The sequence below is a fragment of the Ambystoma mexicanum genome, chromosome 11, assembly GCF_040938575.1.
Source record: "Ambystoma mexicanum isolate Mex_15411 chromosome 11, UKY_AmexF1_1, whole genome shotgun sequence".
Taxonomy (NCBI): domain Eukaryota; kingdom Metazoa; phylum Chordata; class Amphibia; order Caudata; family Ambystomatidae; genus Ambystoma; species Ambystoma mexicanum.
The window spans coordinates 1,116,886,243-1,116,913,292 of record NC_090934.1 but is presented as its reverse complement, the minus strand read 5'-3'; the positions used below and the strand labels follow the sequence as shown (position 1 = coordinate 1,116,913,292).

The 27,050-nt window shown below is 48.1% G+C and overlaps 1 protein-coding gene across 4 annotated transcripts in view; it reads right to left on the bottom strand.

Annotated features, from left to right (window-relative positions):
* ISL2 (ISL LIM homeobox 2) overlaps positions 1–25,100 on the bottom strand; it is a 152,466-nt gene extending 127,366 nt beyond the window's left edge. Inside the window, exons 1-3 of one of the 4 annotated variants that reach the window (XM_069624447.1) lie at positions 24,018–25,100; positions 22,498–22,687; positions 17,510–17,778 (exon numbers count right to left, since the gene is read on the bottom strand). In XM_069624447.1, coding sequence (XP_069480548.1) covers positions 17,510–17,778; positions 22,498–22,687; positions 24,018–24,075 — 517 coding nt within the window. In that variant the 5' untranslated portion in view covers positions 24,076–25,100. Of the gene's footprint in view, positions 1–17,509; positions 17,779–17,858; positions 17,978–22,497; positions 22,688–23,374; positions 23,510–24,017 lie in introns of those variants that run through there. The other 3 variants (XM_069624446.1, XM_069624448.1, XM_069624449.1) reach the window with 3 other exon arrangements.
* Positions 25,101–27,050: the final 1,950 nt, after the last annotated feature.

Genomic DNA, 27,050 nt, shown 5'->3' with positions numbered 1-27,050 from the left:
CTGACATGATTCGCCAGGCACATGCCCATAGGGGATTACGCACGGCCGGTCAGGCTGACATAGTTTCTCTGTACGCAGACGATGCTCTGCTGTACATTCGTTCACCAGACATTAACCTTGCTCCTATCCTTGCGGACGTCGCCCGATTTGGTGACATATCGGGATTAAAAGTGAACTGTTCCAAATCGACACTGTTCCCGCTTACTGATTGTACGTGTCCCCCCCCCGGATCTGTTGGGTTTCTCCTGGTCTCAATCTAGTTTCACATACTTGGGGGTCGAGGTGTCCCGATCCATAATAAGACTGCGCGAGGACAACTACTCGAATTATCTAACGGCCCTGTCCGGTAAGACGTCTAATTGGACCAAGCTCCCCATTTCACTAGCAGGTAGGATCAGCATTCTTAAAATGGTAGTATTACCCCAACTTTTATACCGATTCACCAATCTACCCGTATGGCCAGGCGATACATTCTTTAAGTCACTACGTCACATTACAAACACCTTCCTTTGGCACTCAGGTGCGGCTAGGCTTAAACTTTCTACGCTTACCACCCCGAAAGAATTTGGGGGTTTTGGCGCACCGGATTTCTTGAGGTATTGGGTGGTGGCTCAATCACAATTCGCCTCCCATTGGTTTAATACCACCGATCCCCCCCGCATGTCCGACTCCCCCCCGCATGTCCGACTCGAGAAGCTATCTGCTGCTGATCGAGTGCTGGGTTCCCTCATTCTTAAGCCTATACCAGCTGACTCCGACTCGACAGATCCTGTGACATGCACCTCCCTAGCTCTTACTAAACTTTGGGCCCTGGTTACCACACCACGGCCATTCCATGGAGACCTACCGCTTTGGAACTTCCTCCCGGATGTCTCACCTACCCCGCTATCCACTGTGACCCGTTGGGCTGAAGCTGGCTTCCTGTCGCTCCGCAATATATACGAACAAGGCAACTTCGTTGAGTGGGCGGACCTCCCCCCATCCCTCAAGCGCCGGCACACTGCATGGCTACAATTTTCCTCCCTTCGTAGGAATCTCAAATTCAGATACCCTGATTTTCCCACAATACCGCCTGATGACTCCATAGTTGCGGAACTCTGCTCTTACCTATCCTTTAGGGGTAAAGTGTCAAGACTATATGCACTGGTGCAATCTAGAGCAGTCCCGGCCTTCACTAAGCTGAAGCACAGTTGGGAGGTCGACCTCGAGGTGGAGAACAGTGATGAGAGGTGGTCTCGAATGTGTGCTCGCACTCAAGATGTCTCCTATAACTCAAAATTTAAGCTTATACAGTTTAAGATTCTGCAAAGATACCATCATACACCTAAGAGACTTTACCGCATGTTCCCAGATTCCCCCTCCAGTTGCCCCAGATGCGGCACGGAACAAGCAACCTACATCCATATGCTCTGGCACTGCCCACTCCTATCTCAATTCTGGATCGAGGTTTGCTCCACGCTATCAGACATGCTGTAACACCCCATTGCCCCTACCCCACTACATTGTCTCTTTCATGAATTCCCCCAGCTGGGCCGGAAATCTAGGAGGCTTGCGGGTCTCTGTATGCTGCTGGCGGTCCGCTGCATTCTGTTATGCTGGCTCCGTGCCAGACCGCCTGTGCATTCACAATGGCTTAGATCAGTTACGTGGGCTCATGACACTGAGGAAACCTGGAGTGCAATGCAACATCCGCACTGTCGGCCAATAGATGTCTGGCAAAGCTTCCGTGATTACATGGCCTCCTTGCCTTCTCCTTCATGCTCAGCTAGTGTCTCTCCCAAAAATGTATAATGATGTGTTTAACATGTTCATCTGTACGTCTGATTGACTCAAATGCTGATATCTAGTTGGGTCTATGTGTTCCCGCTCCACTTCCCCACAGTTGAACAGTCGTGTGTTGCTGTTGATGTATATTTATGTATATTTACTTTTGTTGTTTTAGCTGCCATGTGGCCGCCCTTTGCCCTGTCTTTTCAAGTGTGTTGTCAAGTCAAACAATAAAAACAAGTTTAAAAAAAGAAAAATGATCTATTTGCAGTGCAATGTTCCTTCAAGATTCGAGAGTCACTGAAGACTTAGAAATTGCACATGTGGAGCATCATGAACTCCATCACAATCCTGTATGGGCAATTATCCCAGAGCTACAAGATCTGGACCAAGACGAAAGGCTCCGGCGGGAAAGGTGGGATAGCCCCATCTTGACAGCTGAGCGGCTGTCCATTGGCCTCAGTGTAACCACCAACACCTTACTAGAATGGTACTCAGCAAATGCAAATAAATCTGCCATTGTATCACTCGTCTAAAGAAATCCGGGATGCAGTCCCACATTACTGAAATGCTTTCTGAACCTCCATCTTTACAACAAGAAGTAAAGCAACAGAATTCATGAACAATATGATCATACAAGTCTTTAACTCAGCATCACAAATGCTAAACCTATTTTTCTATTACAATTTAAGTGGGAAGGATCTTGAAACCCACAACTTCTCCTTCGGCATGGTGATTTCAGCTCACATGGTGCATGCCAGTACTTGCCATATGAGGCAACACAATGTCATTAAACAGAACCACTATCCAATTCTTGAACAAGGATTCCAGATGGCCTTTGAGAAAACCTTCCTTCGGTTATGCACCCCAGTTCCAAATCAGAGGCTGCCCTGACCACCTTCTGGCAACACACCATTCCAAAATCACAGTTTCACTTGGTATGACTACCCTCGAACGGCTGCGGAAAAAGAAACAAGATATCAAAGCTAATAACTGGCGCTTTGACAAAAACCGTGCACCCACAAATCGTGCATGTCACAAAATAGAACAGACCTTTGATAGGTCCAATCTGAATCAGACGGCATACGTCCATTTGAGAGGATCCCACTGAGAAATGAAAGAATCAACAAAATTCACTACACTAACTGAATCACTGAGGTTTCAAAGCCAACGGCAAAACTGTTTCAAATCTGGCTGCTATAGTAGATCTTAAAGAACACAGTTTGGGTACAATTAAACTTTGCAAGGGCCTTGCCAAATTCCTCACCTCTACCATCACAGGGATCTGAGATCCAATCACCCACAATCCAACTTACTTTATACACAGTGACACTAAAACATTCAATCTAATAATCAAAGCTTGTTCTGCATCGTGGATTAAAGATTTAGGATGGACTAGACTAAGAAACTGGAGACCTCTGTCGACCCTGGCATGGTTTCTGGGCTTCCGAAATACACCACTCGTTTTGTGCAGCTCAAGAAATTGTCTGCAGGCAAGAAAGACTGACCCATCGTCTAGTCTCTCCCCAATCTACCATTCATAAAATACGAGAGAGAGTGACTACACACAAACTTCACGATTTCATCAAATTTAAGATTTACTCCATGACTGACAATCAAGGGTTGGTCTGTTGATATCAGAAAATATCTCCTTACCACGCTAGAAGAGACCCTGAACAACATTTGGCACAGTGATCCTTTAAATACTGACCCTCAACTCCATAAATGGATTGGGGCTTCCAGAATGGCCCTTAAATGGGTCAAGGCTTTCCAATAATAAGGATGTATACGTAATGTCTGTGCATTAGGAACTGAGTGTGTGCACAGCCATCCTTATCCTTCGACCTGGCTACATGTTGCACGGGGGAAGGACACATTATCTCTAGACCTTTTCCACTCCAATGGATGACTGATGTGGCAGCATTTTATTCTTGCAACCAAATCCCGAGGTTGTCCGTATCGGTTCTATGTCATGAAAGAGTTATCATTTTAAAGATGGTAAGCTTGATTGCCCATGTCGACCCTCTTTTCTGTTATGGGACGTCTCCTCCATACCCTCCCCACCCTACTTCATATATAAATGTATTTGGTCGACTCAACCAAGCTTCAAAATTGAGTCTATGGAATCACTGTGCACTGTCCGAATCTGTATATATGCTTCAAGGTTACAAACATTTACTGCGATTGAATCATACAACCGTTTTTCTCTTATTTGTTAAACATAAGATCTATAGTCAATCTTATGTTTTCAAAATAAATGTTCTTCGAATTTATGCAAAGCAGGCTGGAGCACTTACTGGTGCTGCTTGTCCCTTCCCTTGTCTCATAGGAGTACTTTAAAAGCGTACAACAGGAGTGTACCAGACTCACCATCTTGAAATGATAACTGTCTATCAGAAAATAATTGATGTAGCTAATCCAGGTTTTGACACTGTGGCTTGGCTCAATAAGTAAAATGTAGCGTGTTATGATCACTATATATAGTATACGTTATCATTAGAAATAACCTGTTAACATTTTGAAAAGAGCACGGTTACAAAGTTAGTACAATTACATAATACTTTTTCCATTTAGCCACTTTTGCAAAATAGCAACTCCCCCCTTCTAAGAAACCTCTTTTTTTCCTCTAGTTGCGCAGCTGTCAGCAACAGCTAGGATGGCTCTAGCAAACAAGCGCCTGACCATGTGACTCTCACCCCCAGATAGAGACAGAGACATAGAATGAGATGGAGAGGGAAAGAGAACAGAGAGAGACAGAGAGAAAGTGTGTGTTTCTCTGTAATGTGTGTGCATGCGTCCATCGGCATATGAAATGGTTCCCGCTATTGTGTATGTATGGATTTTGTCACAGATCCTATAATATCAACCTCAATTCTAAATGTATATGCACGATACTCGGGTTCGGGTGCACCTGAAGCACGAGTCTAAGACCAAGTGAACAGTATGTCTTGCTTAAAACACATTCTTTGGGATGATGGGGGATACCTGTACCTAAACATACCAAAAAGTAAGGTCTCGGCAGCGAGTGGTTGCACAAATGCACTACTGCAATCTTGTGCCTTTGAGGGAAAACACCCTACGCATCTCAAACAATAAAGAACCACTGAAACCTTGTTGACTTTCACCTTACAACCCAACCAAGATGGCTACCCACTCATTACTGCCTGTACAACAATCTGGTGCAATCAGCGCCTGGCCAGGCATATATGAAAGGGCAAAAGTAATACTAGATACTGCTAATGTAAATAAGAATGTCTTTAGCACTTTTCTGAAAGACAAATGGTTGTAGTTTGTTCTGTAGTTGTTTTGGTGCAATGATTAATGTATATCCTTGTTCATTGTTTAGTACAATTTTTTGCTACACATAGACCACTTTCGTTTAATGGAGAAGAAATCGGGTCTGCAGGGAATGAGAGTTTGGGGGAAGTATAATACTTTTCATATCCGGAGAATGCTTGAGCCAGTTGAGGAAGCCATTGCCCGATTATGAGAATATTAAAATGTACAAAAAGAAGTGGATAAGCTAATAGGTACTGCAGGGAAAGATGCCAAGCAGCTCTGGAGTTTGGTGGCATATGACACTGAGCAGGAGTAGTATGTGGACTGGGTGATACCACAGTGCAGTTACAACCTTCCAAGCTGTTGGTGGGGCGGGATTGCTGCCTGTGTTCCGGAGCAGAACAACCCTTGCCGCCGTAAATATTAAGGAAGATCCGAGCTCCTATCACCTGTAGTACTTTTTTGCTACACTGTGCTCTGTGCATCTGCTGACGTGGGTAGAGGAGAACCATCGTTCAAACAAGGTCCAGGCAGAAGACCTCATAATACCTCAGCTCCATACAAACTCCTGTTGGCAGCACCTTTGGCAAAGCAGCCACTGCAGAAACTTAGGGCCTGCTTCACAGAAGAGTTTTATAATGGCACAATCCCATTGGAAACTCTCTGCGAATCTGGCCCTCAGTCGCCCCCATTCTGCCCACTGTACCTTTATAGACACTGTACCTTTATAGACTTGTACACGTGTTATGGGCAAAACTTGGTGCCTGGGGGCATATACTCTCTATATCCTATACTGTGTGAAGCATGGATGTGGGTTTAGTTGAATGGACAGGAGACGCTATCCTCAAAATGGGAACCCATATGGGCTGCAAACAGATACGTTTGCAAACTCAACATTTTGGCTCTGTTGACTGAACTGGAAAAAGCCAAGGCCTTGTCACCGAGGATGAGAGAGTAAATGTCAGACTCGGATGATACGAGCTCACGTGGAGCTTCTAAGATCTTAACCTGTTCAGAGAAGGACATTTGCATTAATTTCACAAAGATTAAGGGCCTGATTCACAGAGCATTTTCAAATGGGATTGCAACATTATTAAGCGCTTCTGTGAATCGGGCCATTGGAGGAAATAATATAGTTCGTGTTTGGGAGGACATAGATTGCAGCAGATTACAACGTATGTTCGATAACTTGGTCCGGTGGGTCCCCACTGATGAATGTAAAAAGGCACATAGCAATAGCTATGACAGGTGACCATAGAAGATTCAATTAGCAATGTGGGGACCGGACCGTGGCTTTTCTGAGGTTGGCATATCTGTCAAAGGTGAACCTGCCACTATGCACGATGCAGCAATTAGGTGTAGCGTCATCAATGGTTGATAGGATAAAAATTGAAGCAATAAGTCAGAGGGGTGCATTCAAACCACAGAAGTCAATGACTGTTGAACTAGTACGATTAGAGTTACATATTCCTCCTTGAAGAACTATGGGTGCGCAGAATTTTCTGGAATGAAATTTGGCCCCTTAGCATGTGTGGTAGGGAATTTTGCTGACCGTTCATGGGCGCAATGAGGAACTTAGTGCAATCGGCACATTGATGCCAAAGACCAGCCCTCTATGAGTTGAATATACAAAGTTGGCAGCAAACCAGGGGTCTACGTGCAACCTTTGCTTCACCAGATGTTTTGGGCTTCCACTCCCATCATCCCTAGCTGGGATAGTCCATGGTGAGGGATCCTGGGAGTCAGACCAAAACATCTGGAGAGCCACAGGTTGCAGACATCAATCTAAAATGTAGAGAGCACAGTTAAGGCATACATCGCAGTGGCTTTGAAAATGTGGATATTGGTGGTGAAAGTTGGGCGAAAAAACATTGCAGCACGATTGTGTGCCCTGTCCAGATTCAAGGCTTGGCAGCAATATTTAGTGGGGCCTGGTTCCCCGCAACACAGGACCAGCTTTCTGTGGGATTGGGTTGGTCCTGATTCCTGTTTGAACAGCAGCGTAACCCTGGGTTGAAACTCCTAGGGAGACCAGAAAATACAGGTGTTGTGGGCAGCAGTAAAACTCCATGGCACATTATGTCCCACTGCCGTGCTCAATTTGCTCCCAAATTAGTGTGCCAGCCTTTTGTGCTATAAACTGAAAGTATGGAGGGGAGGGGGGGCTAAAAGGAGCAAAATGAAGGTCAGTTGGAAATTATAGCTATGAAAGTATGAATTCCTTCTATGATATTTTTGATTTTAAGCAATGTTTAGGTGCAGTCTGGACTAAGCCGCAAGAGGCCCGGCTGCAAGGGGCAGGCCTTGTGAATGGGTGCGGGAGGCCTGTGTTCGTATTGTGGCAAACTCTGCCGCAGTCATGTCATTCAATGAGAATATTATATAGATATTTTTTTCCTGTTCTACTTCAGAAACATGCAGTCTCTTACAGGGTGTTAAAACCTAGAATGAGCCAGCTTAGCTCTCACAAACTTATCTTTTGTGGTTTCTTAGTTTATTTATTTTATTTATTCATTGTGCATTTGTAAGGCAAATGCACAATAAATACATCAAGAAATTGTGTTTCAAAGCGCCCACAGGGCAGAGGAGAGGCAACATGGGAACAAAGGCAACAGAATACACAGATGATATGGGGAAAAGGGGTGGTCTCACTAGGCCTTGTGAGCATTCAAAATGTGCAAATACAGATAGAGGGAAGGGGTAAGTGCTAGGAGTTCCACAAAGATAAGTGCCAAGGAGTCCGTCGTGTGCCTGGCAGAGGTTTCTTGGTTCAGAGTGATCACCTGCCATTAATAAGTCCAAGCCTGAGAACACAAACCAGTGGGTGCCAGAAGGCAAGTGCTGGGATGGTGCGGTAACCTAAAGGCGATTGGGCGGAACGCCTCGGCCCAGAAGGACAAATAAGGTCCCAGGCCACCAATCACAGAGACTATGAGGTATTAGCATGGGAGTACAAGGGGAGGAGGAGGAGGTGAAGAGGAAAGTCTTGGGGAGCTTGCAGAATTTAAAGAGATCTGACTCAAGACATAGAGGAGGTTGGAGGCTGTTCCAGAGGAGTGAGCCAGCTGAGGAGAGAGATCTGCCACCAGCTTGCTGCTTAGAAAAGCACTTGACACACAGCGTTGGAGCCGGAGGAGCGTAAGGATCTGGAATTAAAAGTATTTGGTGAAAATCAAAGTTCGAAGGAAAGTCCAAATTTAGTTCCAGTTTAAAATGAAAGAGCAAACCAGGACGGTCTACCCCTAGTATAGGAGTAACAGCACCTGAGAGCTAGAAATATAGTCTTTTCGATACACTGCGCACTTTCCTCACATAACACCACATGTATATGAACCATTTAAATGAAATCATTTTCTTTTAGATTGGTTGGGTTCAACCCTGCAAACGTTGCTGGGACTGCTGGTTAGCGAGGGGTGAGGGCTGGGGTGAGGGCTAAGGGGTTCTTCTACTGCCTCAAGAACGGACCCTTCCTCCCCTGTCTGGTGACGGCAGAGCTACTTCTAGAGGACCTGCTGTGGGATTTAACTGATGACGCATTAGAATGACGCATCTGCTTGGGGGGTGGCACTCCTGAATTTGAGCTGCTGAAGGACCTGATGTGGAGTGGAGAAGGCACATCGAGAATGCCCACCTGCTCTCGGGTTTGAGATGGGGTGGAAGAGCAGCCTCTAGGGTGACCCTGTGTTCGCATTGGTTTAGCACTGCTGACCCTGGAATGTGTACTTGTTACTGGATGTGGTTTGGGGGGCACTTCTGCTCTTGAATGAGCCCTGCTCCGAATGGGCGACAGTGATGATGCACTACAATGACATTTGGTTGCGAGATCTGGATTGAGGGTGACATTGCAGCTCTGTGTTGCAGGTCCCCTGTCCGGAGTTGAAGTTGAAGTTCTGAGGAGGGTTTCTTAGGGCTGGGTGGAAAGGGTTTGGGGAAGGGCCTGAGGGGGTAGGCACGGCCACTTCTAGAAATGGTCCTATCTCCTGGGTTGTGGGTGTGGGTGGCACTGCCGAATTGATGTCCGAGGGAAAAGGGGGACTGCCTATGTATGGACTTCTGCAGGTCCTCAGCTCTAAGGTTGGCAGGGCAGCACCCATGGGGTGGACGCTAGCTGATGGCAAGGGTGCCGAGTACGTCGGCGAAAGTCCCTATATGTTACAATGGGACTTTTCTTTTTTTATATTGCTACCGCGCCCACCACCTCCCCACACCCCTTCCATCCCTGGCTCCAGCCGGGAAAAACTAAAGTCTACGCCCCTGGCTGCTGGTGGTGCAGTTCTGGTACTCTGGGGCTTTGGAAGCTAAGGTTTTGGGGTGGTGGGGTAGCCTGGGAAGGGGTCTAGTGCTGAAGTGTTGCGAGTGCTAGTTTGATACTCTGCTGGGGTGGTGCTATAGGGCATGGGGAGCTAGTGCTATCGGCAGTGGGCTGGTGTGTGGCTGGGTACTGGTCGGTTGTCGGAGCTAGTGTTGAGGGGTGGTATGTGGTATGGGGCTGGAAACAAGTAATGTAGTTCCATGAGAACTAGAGTTATGGGGTGGATGGGCTGCTGTGGGAGCAAGTGTTATGGGCTGGTGGTATGCTTGAGACGGATGCTGACGGACTGTGAGAGCTTGTGTTATAAGGCAGTGGGATGGTATTGTTGGTACTATGGTGCTGGGCTAGTGTTGTAGGACTGGGGTATGTAGGGTATGGGTGGTGAGTTTGTATGGGTCTGTAATTGGTGCTTTAGAGTTGTGGGAGCTAGTGTTAAAGACTTATGGGCTGGTGGGGGCTAGAGACTGGTGCAGTAGGTCTGTGAGAGCTAGTGTTATGGGGCGCTGGGCTGGTGTTGCAGGACTGTGGTGGTGGGCTATTGTTCTAGGACTGTGAGTTATGGTTGGTGAGTTTGTGTGGGTATCTGGACTAGTGCTGTAGAACTATGAGCTCGGGTTATGGGGTGGTGGGTTGGTGGTGCAATGGGTGGTGATGAGCTAGAGATTGGTGCTGTTGGGCTGTGTGAGCTAGTGTTATGGGCTGGTGTGGGCCTCAGGACTTGTGCTGTAGGACTGTGAGAGCTAGTGTTATGGGCGGTTGGCTGACGTAAGATTGTGGGGTGTAAGATCATGGGGTGGTTAGTGGGTATGTTTCTGAAGACTGGTGCTGTTGGTTTGTGGGAAAGTGTTTTGTGATGTTGGACTGGTGTTGAAAGTCAGTGGTGGTGGGCTGTTCTTGTAGGACTGTGGTGACAGACTAGTGTTGTATGTAGAACTGTGGAATGTAGGGTTATGGGTGGTGGGCTGGTGTGGGTCTGTAGACTGGTGTTGTAGAGCTGTGAGAGCTAGTGTTATGGGGCTGTTGGCTGGTGTTGAAGGATTGTGGAATGTAGGGTTATGGGGTGGTGGGCTGGTGTAGGAGGTCTAGAAGCTACTGTTATGGGGCTGTGGGTTCATGTAGGTTTGGGGACTAGTGCTGTGAAAACTCGTGTTAACAGACAGGGGCCAGTCTGGTAAAAGGACCTGGTGATCTAAGTCTGTGGGAGCTAATGTTAAGGGGTGATAGGCTAGTGCGGGTCTGGGGACTGGTGCTGTGAGAGGTAGTGTTAAGGGGCTGATGGCTAATGTGGGACTTGAGATTTGTGCTGTGTCTATAGGACGACGTGTTATGGGGCGGGGTCTAGTGTGGGACTTAAGACTTTGATGTGTGTCTATGGGAGGAAGTGTTATGAGCAGGGCCGGCCTTAGCTCAGGGAGGGAGGGTGCCTAGCAGCGATGCTCTATTTAAGTGAGCGGGTAGTTCATCACTTCAATAAGGCGCTGATGGCAAAGCAGCATGTGGCAGCCATTGCCCCATGCTGGTTTAGCATCGGCGTCTATTGAAAGGAAATGTGCCCGCTCTTGTCCTGGCGCTGGCGAGAGCCAGGCGCATTTCCATTCAATAGGGTGCCTTCACCCCGCACACCCGCTCGAGGGAGCCCTTGAAAGACTCCCCTAGCTGGCATGGTGGGGGGCTAATGTGGCAGCGCTGCTTAACCAGGGCCGAAGGCCGGCCCTTGTTATGGGGCAAGGGGACTAGTGTCGGATTTTAGACGTCTGCTCTGTGTCTATGGGCATAGCTCTCAACTCACCCGCTTTCGGTGGGTGTCACCCGCAAAAAGCACCCAAACACAAGCCCACCCGCCAGCTCATCTGTTTCACCCGCCTTGGAGCCACAGAATCTGTTGCATACCTCACACAGGCTCAGTCTTACTGAATGAGCCAGCGCAGCGAGCTGTGGGCACAGAACTGTGGGCACAGAAGAAAGCCAAACGGAAACGTAGGGCACGGCCACACAGACCCAAGTCTACCGAGTCAGCACTGATAAGGTTCAACTTTCTATGTTGTGTTTATTTAGCCTCATGTGAGAAAGTATGTTTTAGTTTATAAATATAATACGATCAGCTGTCTCACTTGCCACGCCCCCTATACGCTGATTCACCTGAATAGGCTCTCAACCCACCCCAAAAGAAATCGGGTGTTTTCACCTGCCTTGATGTCAAAAAAGGTTGAGAGCTATGCTATGGGAGGAAGCGTTATAAGGCAGGAGGCTAGTGTTTTGTGGGGTTATGTTGGAGCTATTATATCAAGCTAGTGGTATGGTGCTGTGGCACTTTGTGTTGTGTGTTTGTTAGGGTGACCAGATTTCCAAGACAGCTAACCACATAAAAGAAGGCCTACCCTCTCACAGCCCACCCATAACCCCCAATAACCCCCAACACGCCACCACAACCCCCATCCAACATTCATTTAAATAATCTATATAATAATGTAAATTGAGCAGTTTTGGTCGTGAATAATAGCATGTTATTTAAAAATGAGCTTTTGCTCTGATTTATATGACGGATTGCGATTCAATTGTTTCCAAGCCCTTCTCTGTGGCACAATCAGTTATTAGTATGGCATGTAGCTGAAAGGTTTGAGGGTTCGAGACCACTACGCATAGCTCTCAACCATTTGTGTTTTTGGCGGGTGAGACGCCCATTGGAATGAATGGGCTTGCAGGAGGCTTGGCGGGTGAGTCAGCCCTTTGCAGGGCGAGTGACACCCACCAAAAGCGTGAGAGTTGAGAGCTATGCTCCAATGTCAAAAATGTGAAAGCGTAGTGACATTATTTAAGTTCATAATTGTTGTTACCCGCTTTTGGCCAAAACGGGGACGTGGTTTTTAAATTTTAAAAAACTCTCGAGAAGGAGGGGGATTTCGGAACGTCTGGTCACCATACATGCCAACCCTCCCGATTTAGGCGGGAGACTCCTGATTTTTCGGAGAAAAATATTGCTATTTTTCACTAGCTCCCACCTGAAATAGCTGTAGCCCCAATTCATTCTTATGGGGAAATGTTCGTCTCCCGATTTCCATGTGGAAATCTCCCTCCCAGGTGTGTCTGAATGTTGCCATGTATGGGTCACCCAAGTGGTGGGGGTTGAAATGGTGGGGTTGTGTGGTTAAGCATAGTGTGGCGTGGCTAGTAGTGCTGCAGGGCGGATGCTATACGGGCGCTTAAAACCGATGTAACCCCCTCATATAATTCTCGGCCTGGCCCAACTAGACAGACAGATGCGAACGACCGACCTGAATGCCGAGGAAAAATTCGTCCGCCCTCTCTAAACACTGCGCGCCTGTGTTCCTAGGCGCATTCCAGTCACAAAAGCGCCGAGTATTAAAAGAGCTTCTGTGAGTCAACTGCAGACGCGCGCTTCAATGCAACCCGAGGTTGCGCGCTTAGACAGGCAAGCTACGCACTTAGGGAGTTATGCCCTATATAGACACGCACGCATGTAAACATTGGTGACATGCTAGTATGTATATTCATAACATCCATACATACTGGGTGTGTAACGTCCTCTCTCTATGCTCACTCCAGGCTCCCGCCTGTCCCCTTTCCATTGTTGTTGTCGGTTGCAGCCCGCCCTGTGAGCTACCGCCTCGCGCGCCAGGCTCCAGTTAAGGAGATGCAGCTACGTTCCTGGTGCGCGTCTTTCATTGCTGCGTCCTTCATATTTCTGCTTTGTTTCATTATATCCGCAAGCGCGGATTTAACAGGTTGGGTGTATTTTAGGAAATAGTATTACAGCGTTTACAAGCTGGAGTAAAGCAAATAGAGATCGCTTTGACACAGGTGGTATTTTTTTAGTTTTTTATAAATTCACTTATGCTGCGAAATACTGCAGTTATGGTGGCAGTGAAACGGGTATTAAGTGCCAGAAATTAACAATTTGAAAAGCAAACCGCCCTTTCTAGGGGCGAAGGGTTGTCATTACCTGGTACTTAGAACACATGATTGAGGGAGAGTTTAAGTTGGGAATTTCATGTGACCTTATACGTGCGCCACTCGCTCCGCAGCCTGGGCTTTTCAACACGTTTACAGTTTTAAATGACTTTGGAAAAGGGGAGTGTTAATTGTACCCGAGTCCGCCATTAAGTGACATTTGTGACGCTGGGACGGAAGTGCAACATTGGCCGCTTTTGACACGTCGTTTGACAACGTATCTGTAGTAGCCGTGTGTGTGTGTGCGTGCGTGCGTGCTTGCGTGGGGTCGTTAATGGTATATGTGTGTGGTTTATAATAATACAGGGACGTATATGCATAGCATTACTATATGCATGAAGGTTAGCACATACCCCCGTGTGTGTTCCGGTCTATTAATGGTATGGGCGTGTGTGTTAGTACTGTGTAGATGTGCGTGCTGCAAGGGTGTCTTTGTGTAATATTACTGCAAAGCTATGCATATGCCCATAGTATGAATACATTTGTGCATTAAAATGTGTGTGTGTGTGTGTGTAGGTTTAGAGGATGTGACACGAGACAGTTCCCTTTAGGAAGTTGTACGTTTACAACTTCCTACCACTTTTGGGTTAAGGTAAAGGTGCCGCTGGGAGTAATGCCATAGATTACTATTTTGCAGGACAAATATTTTCAAGCGCCAAATCAACCAATCAAATCCTTGGATCTAGTTTAGAATTTGGAACCAAGGATCCATCCAGAGTACGACATCTCTCCTAATTTTTAGCCCCGTTTTGGGGTATTTGACTAAATCAACTGGTTGGGTTTTTTTTATCAAACAATGCAACGTGTGCGAATGGGGCGACTTCTGGAGAAAGTTGGCTGTAACTTCCGCCAGTGGGAAATTCGACCGCCAGCCCAGCAGGCAAGGAACTTTAAAAAACGGTTGGAAAAAAAAATAACACACTTGGATGTAGATATATTTTTGGAAAGTCTTGTGTGGTTTCGTTCAGTGGCGCCAACGCTACGAGCACCCCTACAGAGTCACTACCGCTGACTGTGGCTCTCTCCTGCTTTCTCCACGGGAGTTGGGGCCGAATTCCCAGAGGCGTTTAATAATGGCAAACACCATCGTAAAATGCTCTGTGAATTAAGCTCTTCGATACAGGGTGCATTTAAGGCTCGCTGATTTACATAGGTATGATATGATCGTTTATTTATATAGCGCGTATACACAATGTATTTCAAAGAGCTTCAAGGCAAGGGAGGGAACAAGGGAAAACACAATGACATTCTTACAGGCCATGAACAGTAAGGATGTGAAATTAACAATCGTACTCTATCCTGGGTGGCAGCGTGCGCGTCTTGGAAGCAAGACGACACGAAGCAACAACAGGTTCGATCCCTGGGTCCGCGCTTGAAAAAAAAACCTCTGGGTGTTTAAGCGCGTTATAAATACGTAACTAAAACAAAAAAAAACACAATTACGCAACTAAAAAAAAAAACAATTCCTGTAACAGCGCCTCGATGCCTGCGGGCTGTGTGAGCGCTTTATAAATGTAAAAAAAAACAAAAACAAAACAGTACTCGGCCTGGTGTTTATCAATGGGAAAATCTAATTGAAAAAAGCGTTGGGCCTGATTCACAAAAATGTTTTATAATGGAGCAATCCCATTGAAAAACGCTCTGTGAATCGGGCCCGTTGTAAATGAGGCCATATGTCACCATACTGCAATACCAACACCCCCCCACATCTCTCTCACCCACTCTTAAAGGTTTGCTTGATCCTCACACTGCTAACATTTGGATAAGTGAAGGCGCTGTAAGACCTCTATGGTGGTAGAGCGCAGTATACATATTGGACAACCTAACAACACACATACACGGTTCAATAAAATCACTTCTGTAGTTGTGTCATACTGTTACTACAATGCATGCTGCTATCTATAGCAATGAGCAATTAAGCTGCAGCATGTATTTATTTAATTCATTAAATTATAAATCATTATATTCTGCATGTAAGCATGATTCACACACGTCAAAATAAATACTTGTAGCCAGTGTTGGAAAGGCAGCTATCCTGCCTGTGCTAAAGCACTTTAATTGGGTGATGATGTTTTTGTTGTATGTATAATGTGCTAGTTTGATGGATTGTTTTATCTGAATAAACTGGTTGACTGTAAAGGCGTATCAAGCAATATATCTTGTACGCTGTTTGCATACTATGGGTTATACGTATTTGCAGAGAAATAAACATATATAAGCATGTTGTATAACATGTTCTATAATGAATAGAGCTCGGGTAGAAGCTGAGGCCTCAAGCTAAGGCTGTGGTCGTCATTTATTCTAGGAGAAGAGACAAAGACATGGGGGGTCAATCTTTGGCTAGTGGGGTGCTTCTGGGTCGGATGAACATCTAAGAGATCCAGGAACACTTATGTACTGGTCCGGGCGACGTATAACATCCCTGAAGAGATTGTGCGCAAGTGTGTCATCCTGTGTGACCACCAACGAACCCATCCCAGACAGAAAAACTCCAGGGGGGGTTCTAAATATCTATACACACATGGACTATTTGAGTGACAACTTTTCCCTGCAAAATGCCTTGTTCTGGAGCTGACTGTAGCAGTTGCAACATGTAGTATAAATAGAAGACAAGTATTGAATATTGTTCCAGGAAGTGCCTGGAGGCTGCTGCTCTGTTAAACCTCACACATACACAATGAAGCTGGCTATAAACACATACCTCTCGACATTTTCTGTCCCCGCCCCAGGGTCGGGTGCAAACAGACGATGTCCTTTTTGGCGGGTGAGAGCCCATTACAACGCATGGTCGGGTTATGAAACGTTTCCCATGGGAGGTGACACCCACCAAAAGTGTGTGACTTGAGAGGTATGTAAACTTGCAGTGGCAACAGCCAGCCCCAGCACAGAGAAACCCTTACGACCAGGGCACAAGTCGAGGGTACACGCGAGTGGACAGGGTCTGCCACCTTTACAGAGGGTGGATGCTGTTTTCGTTGTATGTTTTAAAGGAACCTTTTACTGCAGCCGGGATTCGAATCCTGCCCATGTGCTGTGAGACCAGAGACTTAATCGCCTCAAGACCAAAGGAACCTCTTATCGATCCTCTGAAATGTCTCATATTGACATTCTACCATACAAAACGTGTTGTTACAGATGTGTAGGGGTGAAGGCTGCCCGCCTTTTGAAGCCTATAATGTAGTTAGAAAATCTGTTCTCTTGGCAAATGCTAACTTGTCATGCGCGCTTTCTTCAGTTGGGAAAGACACATTGAATGAAATGTTCATATTTCACTTTAGGATATGTTCACTTCCTGTGTCGTCACTTGCCATTGTGTATGCCAGAGTCCCACCACTTTTTGGGGGCAATTGAGACCTGCTTAGGACGAATGTCATAGATACGATAGTGTGCAAGATCAGACGTGTGCTCTGCAGCATGAAGTGAGTGAACAGTGCTGTGCCAGGACCACTATAGAGTTGAACGCGTGCGCAGTGCAGGGTCGATTGCAAAGCTCCCTGCACACCAGGCGCATGGTCGTGGGTGTACACGGAGAATGCATATTGCACAATGTGCACTGTGCTGTGCATGGTGAAGCCAGCCAGGTTCAAGGCTCTGACCCCTTCAGTCGGAAGCCGGCTTGTGTAGGCAGCGGTGCTGTGCAAGTGGCACGGGGTTTAGGGCAGGATGCCTGTGTGTGGAGAAATTTGCCACGGTTTATGGGTTGTACAGGATGCTGGGCCTAAAATGTAGGCTGTAGTGCCGGAAGCATGTGTGCCGGAAGCCTGACACGGCCCATGGACTGTGTCTGGCGGTGTGCCGATGATGCTTGCGGCTGGAGAAACCTGCATGGGCTTAATGGTTCTGCATGGTCTGTGTCTATGCAGGTGTAATGCAGCGAGCAATGTGAATGGCAGGCGTGCAGAGTCCTTTTGAACGTACTCCCACCCCAATCTGCCCTGCAGTGGACTCGGAGCATATCGGTGTATTTGGATTGCCTGGTGTAGCCTAGTGGGGGAGGGAGGGCAGTGCAGCGTGTTGGCCATACCAGGTGCACCCTACCAGGTGCAGGTCCCTGCCTCCCCGCAGAGACCCCATAGTTTACATCGGATGGGGGGAGGGGGGCGTGCAGTGCATGTAGACGGTGCGGGAAGTCGTGCACGGCTAGGAAGACGCAGTGTGGGCCCTTGTGAAGCTCAGTCTCACCTGCCAGGTGCAGGGGCCTGCCTCCCTGCAGAGGCCCCGGACTCGTGGGGCTGGGTGGGCTTCCGGCGGCCTCTCGGTCCAGGTGGCTGTGCTCAGCCCGGCACAGCAGCTCGTGCTCCCGCAGGCAGAACTCGTCCCCCGGCAGCAGCTGACGGTTGCACAGCGAGCAGCGGAAGCACTCCATGTGGTAGACCCGCTCCCGGGCTCGCATCACCAGGTCGCTGCTGGAGAATCCCAGGCCGCACTGCGCGCACTTCACCCCGAACAGCCTGCGGAAGAGGGCGACACAAGAGGGGTGAGTGGGTGGGGGGCACGCGCGGGAGTCGGGCACACGTGCGGGCAAACATACCTACAAGACCCACTGCATTCACCCCAGAAAGCGTCGAGGGGAGGGCGACAGGAGAGCGGCTGGGGCATGGGCAGAGCTGGGCGAAGCTCGCGTGCCCCCAATGGACATCACTCACACACAGCCGTGCGGGAGTCAGGCAAGAGTGTTGGAAAACATATCTTTCATATTCACTTCATTCACCCCAAAAATTACGCAGGAGACGGCGACACGAGAGGGGTGTGTGGCTGGGGCATGGGAGGTGGATAGGTGGGGGGAGGGGTGGTAGCGCGAAGGTCGCGTGCTCCCAAAGGACATCACACAGCGGTGCGGGAGTCAGGAACAAGTGTGGGCAAATATTTCTACTGTACCAATCGTATCATTCGCCCCAAAAAGCATGCGCGGCCGGGGTGGGAGACGCGTTGAGAGGGGTGGGAGTTGCCCACTAGATGACAATATACACATAAACTGCCACAGAGAACACCGCACTGGGAGAGGGGTCATGGGTGGGCAGCATCTCAGGGCTTACAATGTACACAGCTATCCCACCAGTGCACCACCACACAGGGCAGAGGGGAGCTTACTATGTACACACCTCATATCCCTGCAGTGCACCACCACACACGCCACACAGGGCAGAGAGGGGTCCTGGGTGGGCAGCATCCGAGGGCTTACTATGTACACACCTCCTATGCCACCAGTGCACCGCCACACAGAACGCCACGCAGGGCAGAGAGGGGCTTACTATGTACACACCTCCTGTCCCAGCAGTGCACCACCACACAGGGCAGAGAGGGGTCCTGGGTGCGCAGCATCCCGCGGCTTACTATATACACACCTATCCCGGCAGTGAACCACCACACAGGGCAGAGGGGGGCTTACTATGTACACACCTCCTATCCCAGCAGTGCACCACCACACAGGGCCGAGAGGGGTCCTGGGTGGGCAGCATCCCGGGGCTTACTATATACACACCTATCCCGGCAGTGAACCACCACACAGGGCAGAGGGGGGCTTACTATGTACACACCTCCTATCCCAGCAGTGCACCACCACACAGAACACCACACAGGGCAGAGAGGGGTCCTGGGTGGGCAGCATCCCGGGGCTTACTATATACACACCTCCTATCCCAGCAGTGCACCACACAGGGCAGAGAGGGGTCCTGGGTGGGCAGCATCCGAGGGCTTACTATGTACACACCTCCTATGCCACCAGTGCACCGCCACACAGAACGCCACGCAGGGCAGAGAGGGGCTTACTATGTACACACCTCCTGTCCCAGCAGTATAACGCCACACAGGGCAGACAATATGTGCTCTGTCCATCACCAAGGATCCGGTATGCAAGTAAACACGCCATTTAACACATTGCTAAACTGCGCTCCTTACAGGCGTTTCAAATATAGCGTGTGTTGTGTTCCTTGGAAAGCAGCACCTAAAGGCTTGCGTTGTCGATTGGATGTCGCTCCATTTCAGTCACGATATTTTAATATGATAAAATTAAATTGCGCCTGTAAATCCCGTGGCGACAGCCCCCCCGAAATAATGTGCATTCTTATATTATCCCTTCAACGCTCGACTTAATTGGTGTCTTATTCATATCATATTACGATTCCGAATACAGAAATATTTAAACATGTATACAGCGCAATGTTTTTTTTTTAAATCATGGTAATCTAAATACATATCCTTCGTTTTAAGGTAATTATTTTAATGAGTGCCTGTGCCCCGGCGGAAAATATAGCATTTCGAGTTATAACAATGGGAAAATAGCTGTGGGCGCTATACAGATATCAACATAACGCTTTCTCAAAAGTTACCCGGGGAAATATTGGTGTTTCTTAACAAAATGCTCGGTGGGTCCCGGGGGTGTGGGGGGTCGAATAATGGTGCAGTTTCAATGTAACGCCAATATTAGACTGAAGGAGTAGCGCCGTTGTTTGTTAATGTGTGTAACACGTGTAATAGGTTGTATATGTTATAACCATCCAGAATGATACATTAAATTAGCCCTTGGACCGAGCACGCACGGAGAATATTCAGGGGGCACCGTCATACTTTGTATAAATAAAGCAATGATCTCATGATAATATATGTTTTGTGTATGTGTGGTTGCAAATGACGTCAATAATAAAGCCCAGTGACTGGCAGTGTAAACACAGCCCTTTTAATATTAATATCACCGGGCGCCCACCGCCCAGTCGCTCAGCAAACGCGTGCATTTTTGCAGAATGCACGCAGTGGCCTTTCCAGAAGCCACTGGACTTCCAAGGAAAGCTGCAAGTCTGCAGAAGCGATGGCCAGGCTCGGGGCACTGCACGCTATTGTGATTTTCACCAGTGTTGCAGGGCCAAGTCATTCGAAGTATAATAGTAATGTTGAAGCATGCACGGACTGTTGTACAATGGCGCAATCCCATTGGAAACACTGTGCAAATCAGGCCCGTGTTGTTCTATTAGCGCCACCAGCGCAGCACGGCAATAGAAACCCACTACCCGTGGCTGCAAATGAACCAAGGAAACACAGCATGGATTCTATAATATTAGGGTTACCAGTGCAACAACAATTATCTGTGTGACATGGCAATGTAAAATCATGGGTAATGCCAGTCGTGTTACCAGTGTCACCAGTGAACACAATGAGCGCAATCCTAACATTAGAATTCCACGTTTAACAAGAATAAGCTCCCATCATTACTCTTGTTATGAATGATTACACTCTATTGCTCTTTTTGACTTACTTTCTTCCAACATCCGTACCCTATTCTTAGAGACATGGTGGTATAATGTTTGTATAAGGTTTGTCCTTCAGTGTTTATTTTAAATATGCAGTCTTTTAAACTGTGAAAGCGATTATTTCTCATTTTATTTTGTTTAATCGTTTGTAAAGTTGCATGTCAACTAAATCCAATAAAAACATTTTTAAAAGTTATTAATAATTAGTATTATTAATAACAATGAGGAGCTTTTGTACTGCGCAGAATCACCACCGTGGTGAGCTCAAAGCGCCTTTCCTGTCCCTGAGCGAGCTTTTGGGCGCCTCGTGATCCCAAGACCTAGGCCTGCATGATTAAGGGGGAGGGGGCGATGGGAGGAGATGGAAAGCAGCTTGCGATGTTGATAGCATGACTGGAGTCAGGTGACTAATCAAACATTTATTAGTATAGCACATGCATGTAACTCGCTTGAATATAACATGAATGTGTGAGATAACAGTAGCGCTAGCGGCGTGTGCATGACCAGACAAGAGTGTAGCAGGGTAACAAAGCAACGGGAAACGTCTGATTCTTATATTAGTGTTACCCGTTGAGCAAAGCCGTGCACAGATGTAATCGCGTGTGACATGCAACATAGCTCTTATCAGTGGAACGCTACACAGTACAGCGATCATAAAGGCAAACTCCCCACATTGTAATCAGTGTCCTCGAGCAACATAAAAGCAGGTGTCGCCCGGGAGCGGCGTGAAAAGTCTTTGCAATGTTTGTTTTATCTGTGCAGCACAGTTTGGGGAAACATGTAGTAGGGCAGTATCTGTTAGCAATGAAACGCAGCCGTGAAATGGGAGTTGGGCCTGCTTTACAAAGCATATTAGTGCTCAAGTGTGCCAGAGCATTTTAAGGTCAGCGTTGCCTGATTAGCAGAGCAGTGTGCGCCCCCGTCATGTGCCATGCCGAGGCCCCATTTTAGATATCAATGGTAGGTTGGTGCGCGCACAACTTCATTTTAATCTCGGTGTCACCGCAGCCGCATAAAATACCTTTATTCGAGTGGTGATGTCAACATTAATAAAAATACACTTAATTGTCATGTCAACGGTGCCCGCACATTGCAAAAAGAAAATACTTGTCTGTTAAGACCAGTACGAGAAGCGGAGCACAGTCGATGATTTTAAAAGCGGTGTTATGTTAAGGCCAGTGCGAAAAGCGGAACACAGTCGATGATTTTAAAGGGGGTGTTATGTTAAGACCAGTACGAGAAGCGGAGCACAGTTGATGAAGGCGGCGTTATTGATGCAGTTCAGGAGTGCAAAGGCGTTCATTGCAACAGAGAAGGAAGGGCGACGCCGCTTCATTACCAGTGTAACCGCCTTTTAATGTTAATGTTACCATATATGGCGAAATCCCCGACCTTTAAAATGATTGTGGTCACTTTAACACAGAAATGAAAAGCCCTTTCTTGCCTAGGTGGAGCGCATCAACTTAAAAACCTCTATTCGTTTGCTCTCAAAATTACGAGTGTAATACTGCAACCTAAAATGGCTTTTTTTAATACTGTGCAAATAATTTAAACGGCACAGAGGAACGTGCGTTCGGATTTTAGCATTGCACTATAACGCTGCATGTTAAGGTTGGGGTCCCCGACCGCAGAAGTAACAATCTCTCTACATACAAGGCACCATTTACGCGTCCACGTCCAATGGTGCCACAGGCATGCCGAGCAGAGAAGCGAATCCTGCCCCCACGCAGGCTTGCCGAGAACTCTGCAATCTGTGCAAACGTGCCCCGAGGCCAGGCTTCCCCATGCTGCTGCTGATGTCTGCTAGGACACTGCATCGGGGACGCAGACACACAGCTCCACCCATCACTGTGTTGCACCCGGACACACTCACTCAGACACAGACGGTAGAAGGGCCACAGCAGCCTCCCCCGAGCCGGGCTTCACCTGATGTAGTCCCGCTTGCAGTAAGTCTTGCCATCCCGCACGAAGCAGGTGCACGTCTCGTCCAGGTACTGGCTGCACTCGGCGCACTTGAGGCAGGCGGCGTGCCACTCCAGGTCCGGGGACACCCTCATGATGAACGGGTCGTGGATCTGACTGCCGCAGCCCACGCACAGGGCCAGGGTGTGCTTCTCTAGGGGGAAGGAGCAGAGAGGTCAGACACCCGGCCAGCTGTGAGGCAGCCCCACACATTAGTAAATCAAACAGTGGGCATCCCAGACAAGCCACTCTCATTTTCCATAAGACAAATCTGCGTTATCATATTGCTTTAGTAAGAACGACCAGAAACCCCCGTCCCCACACCCCAACCTTCCACCTCGAGAGAATCAAGCAGAGCCCGGGCAAATGTCCCCGATCACCCTCCGTGATACAGATCAGACACCAAGAAACTCAGGCAAACCAGATCAAACCCTGAGGCCTCCTCCCCCGGATCTCAGTAAGACATTTCAGCCCAGCCATCACTACTCCGGTCCATCATGTTTGGAAAGATGAACCAGACACCAACTGAACTCACTCACCACACTCTCATAATCAGCAAGAAAGCGCCTACTGGCATAAGGCATTTAAGCGCTATCATGCGAGAGCATATTGTATTGTAACTAATATATGGTACTATTTAAAAAGATTCATTTTAAGTTTGCGTTCTAAAACCGATGAGTTGTCCAATAGATCTAATGATCAGACACCAGGGAACCAACTCAAGTAAAAGAGGCCAAGAAAAACCTCTACTCCCTGCAATGTGCAGTGATAATTCTCAGTGAGTTCTAAGTTACCCCCCCCCCCCAATCCCCTCCAAGGTGTATCCCAGACCATTCCACACCTCTCCGCAAAGGCACATCAAGCCCTAGACTCTCTCTCTCTCCCGTAGGGAAAACCAGACCCCAGGCATCTTAGCTCGACCCAGCCGGCAACCGTTAAGGGGGCAGTAGAATCACTCTAGACTGACCAGAAGCCCCACCACTCAGAGGCACCACACAACTCGAGTGCGCAGCCTTAAGAGAGTGCAGATCCTGTAGAGACAGCACAAGGTGCACCCCAACTGAACCCCAGCACCCACCCTCCCTCTCTGCGAATCAGTGCAGTGGTGCAGCTCTTCCGCGGAAGCACCGCTGTGCATCTCGTTTACTGCGATGCAGTCCGTCCCCGCACTTCTGGGGAAGAATGAACGCCTTTGGGGTCGGGGGGGGGGAGGGGGCTTATAATTCGCTATTTTAGAAAATACACACGTCGGGACGACCTTTCCCTCCCTCACATCCCAGCCAAAACCCGACGTGAAGCACACAACAATGCGTCCACGGAGCGGCACATGCACCCAAAATAACGTTTTTTTGTTGCTGTTTAAATACAATTTTGTAGAAATACTATTCTTGGCATCCAGGCTTTGAAATAGAGAGCAAGAAAAACGAACGAGAAAGGGTGCTGCTTGGCAGCCCTTGGGGAGCGAGAGGGCGAGGCCGGCTTACTGTTGGGGTGCTCCCCCATAGGCCCCAGGACAGGACACTGAAAGCTGAGCTCGAGCATCGGGCACCCGGAGGGGCTGCAGTCTGGGCTGTGCGGGCCGACGGGCCTCAGCTGGCAGGGGCCAGCCTCTGCGGGGAGCAGACGCCGACCGGGCGGTGGAGCCGATGTGCGCAGGATGGGCTGTGCCTTGGCTGGGATGCTACACACAGCCCGAGCTGTGCAGGCTGAGCTCAGTCAGTCGTTCGCAGAGATCCGCAGGCATAAACTGTCCCGGGACTTGCAGCCAGATGGGAAGTTTATGCAGAGGTGCAGCTCGTGCAGGGAAATTGCAGCTTGGTATGTGTAGAGTTGCACCGTAAGCAGGGATGTTGCAGTTCTAGGCTTGTAGACAAAGTTGCACCTTATGCAAGGTTGTTGCAGCTTAAGGCGTGTAGATAAGTTAGAAGCACAGATCTTGCAAACTCAAGCGTGCAGGCATGCGACGCTTCTGCAGAGATGTTGCAGCTTGAGACGTGCAGCGTGGCTTGAAGCTCGTGCAGAATTCTTGGGACCTGGGTGGTTCAAGGAGACTTGAAGCGTATGCAGGGGCTTTTCAGCTTGCGGCATACATAGTTGCACCGTATGCAGGCGTGTTACACTTGGAAGCTTGCAGCGTACGCAGAAGATGCTTTAGCTCACGTGCTGCAGACAGAATAGAAGCTTGCAAGGGTCCTGCATAACGAGTTGCAGCGTCCAGTCTTATGCAGGGGTGCTGTTGCTTAAATTGTGCAGTAAGAATTGGCTCTTTTGGAGGGTTGTTGCTCGAGCGGTGCAGGCAGATTTGAAGTTTATTCTGAGATGCTGCAGTTTAAGTGGCTCAAGCAGAATTGGCTTTTGACGGGATGCTGCGGTTTCAGCTGTGCGGGCAGATGGGGAAGTTGCGCAGAGATTCTACAGGCAGAGAAGTGCAGAAAGTTGGAGCCTGAGCAGTTAGCTGCAGCCGCGGAGGTGGAGCTGCAGCAGAGCAGGAGGAGCAGTGGCCGGTGCAGAGGAGCTGCAGATCCAGCCCTCCTGTCTGCTCACCACGCACTCAGGCAGGACTTAGAGCTGCAGGTCCAGCCCTGTCCCAGACGGTTCGTGACGTCAACACGCACACCCAGCCCGGCCCTCTGGAAGCGAGTCCTCCCCGGCACGTCACAAAGCGGGCCTGGAAAGGTGATTGGTGGAAAACAGAAACGGGCTTGTGCTCTCTCTCTCTCAGTACCGGCACGCCCTCCTCTCTAAACAGTGATTCCTCGTGGGCATTGTGGAAGAGGCTGTGTTTCTAGGGTCACCGAATTTTACAAATAGGCACAGGATGGGGTGAGGATTTCACAGTTTCACTAGAGGGTTGGAAGAACGTGAGATATGTTTATATCCGGAAACAGGGTCCACACGATGGTGCAGAGGTTTACATTCTCTACGATGGGCACACGCAGGGGACAATTCAGCATTGCATGGGGCAGGGGGGGCGAGCCACGAAAAAAGTCCTGCCACTTTCCCCCCTAAATGTAGTGTGCGCATTTCCATACGTTCTCATTCACGCCCCCAAACCGCCCAACCCTGCCCCAATCTACTTTTTTGGTAACATTAGTGGCAGTTACACATAACAAAACAAATAAAACTGCAGACTCATTACAGATGCGGGGCACTCGTCTATTAGAGCTCTCTCTAGGCGCTCTCCTAATTTGCACATGGATTGGACCAACAGAAATGACTTCACAGAAAAGGCTATTGCAAGGAGCATCATCCGTCTTTGATACTCCAGGCAACATGGAAGTAACTTTAGAATACATTGCCATGAGAAAGGCAAGTGACAAATAGCTTTGTGGTGCAAAACACCTTAATTGCACTATTATTATATATGGAGGAACTCTATAATCATTAGGCTTTTTTTAAATAAATAACAATAATGATATATTAACATAAGCAATGAAGTGAATCACAGAGCTGGAGATTAGACACCGCGGCCCTGATTCATGGAATTATTTGCTTGTAAAACAGGCATTTGCGTGCCATTCTGCCTTCAAATCCCTGTCTGACAAATGGGGATTTGCAGGCAGAATGGCACGCAAATCTCAGTTTTACACGCAAATAATTCCATGAATCAGGGCCTGTGTGATTAAATGATTTGCCCAGGATCACACACTTTGGTTGGTGAAACCAGGATGTGAAGAATTTAAGCAATTGAGCACATCTTCCCAGGTTTAGTTGATATAGATAGTTATTAAGGTTTTGCTTTGCATTTCATGTGTTTGATTAATACTTTATTTATAGCAATACCTTAGAAGCAAACCACATTACATAATAAACTAGCCTTTCATAGTAAATTAACTATACACTATATACATTGTCATAGAAATATGTTGAGCAATACGAGTATGGCTTTAGTTTTATTCTCCCCATCCTGCATGCAAAGTCACAATAGCATCATGCAGATCAATGTGAGCCTAAGAAATCCTCCTTGGGTTTTAAAGCCATAGTCATTATTTCATAACGCATGCAGCATTATGCACCCTTCTCACTTCTGATCACTCCCATTTCTAAAGGGACAAAAGTCCCTGCTAATAGTCCCATCAGTGCCTAATGGCTCACAACAAAATGCTCTGTTAACACAGAGCAACATGAGAGCCCCTCTGCTGCCCATAGCTCCTTGGGACAATGTCCTGGCAGCGGGACACCTCTCACGTTCAGAAAGGTTAAGGTGTCTTGCTGCCAGGACAAGCGTGCTGAGCAGGAATTGCTCAGCACACATTGTCCTGCCAGCAGAACACCTTTGACTTTGGCACCATCATTGAGGTGTCCCAGTAACAAGAGTCCCGGTGAGTCCCTCAAAAGAGCCTCTAGGGGGCAGCTTGCCCTTACGCTCGGTACGCCACTGGGCACACAGTGTTCACGTTGGTCGCTGTGCTTGGAAGAGTTATCAGACAGGGCCGAAGCATGGGGCTATCGAACATTTTATGCTGTAAATAGACACTGTGGAAATGATATGCAACACAATGTTGGGTTGCCTAATA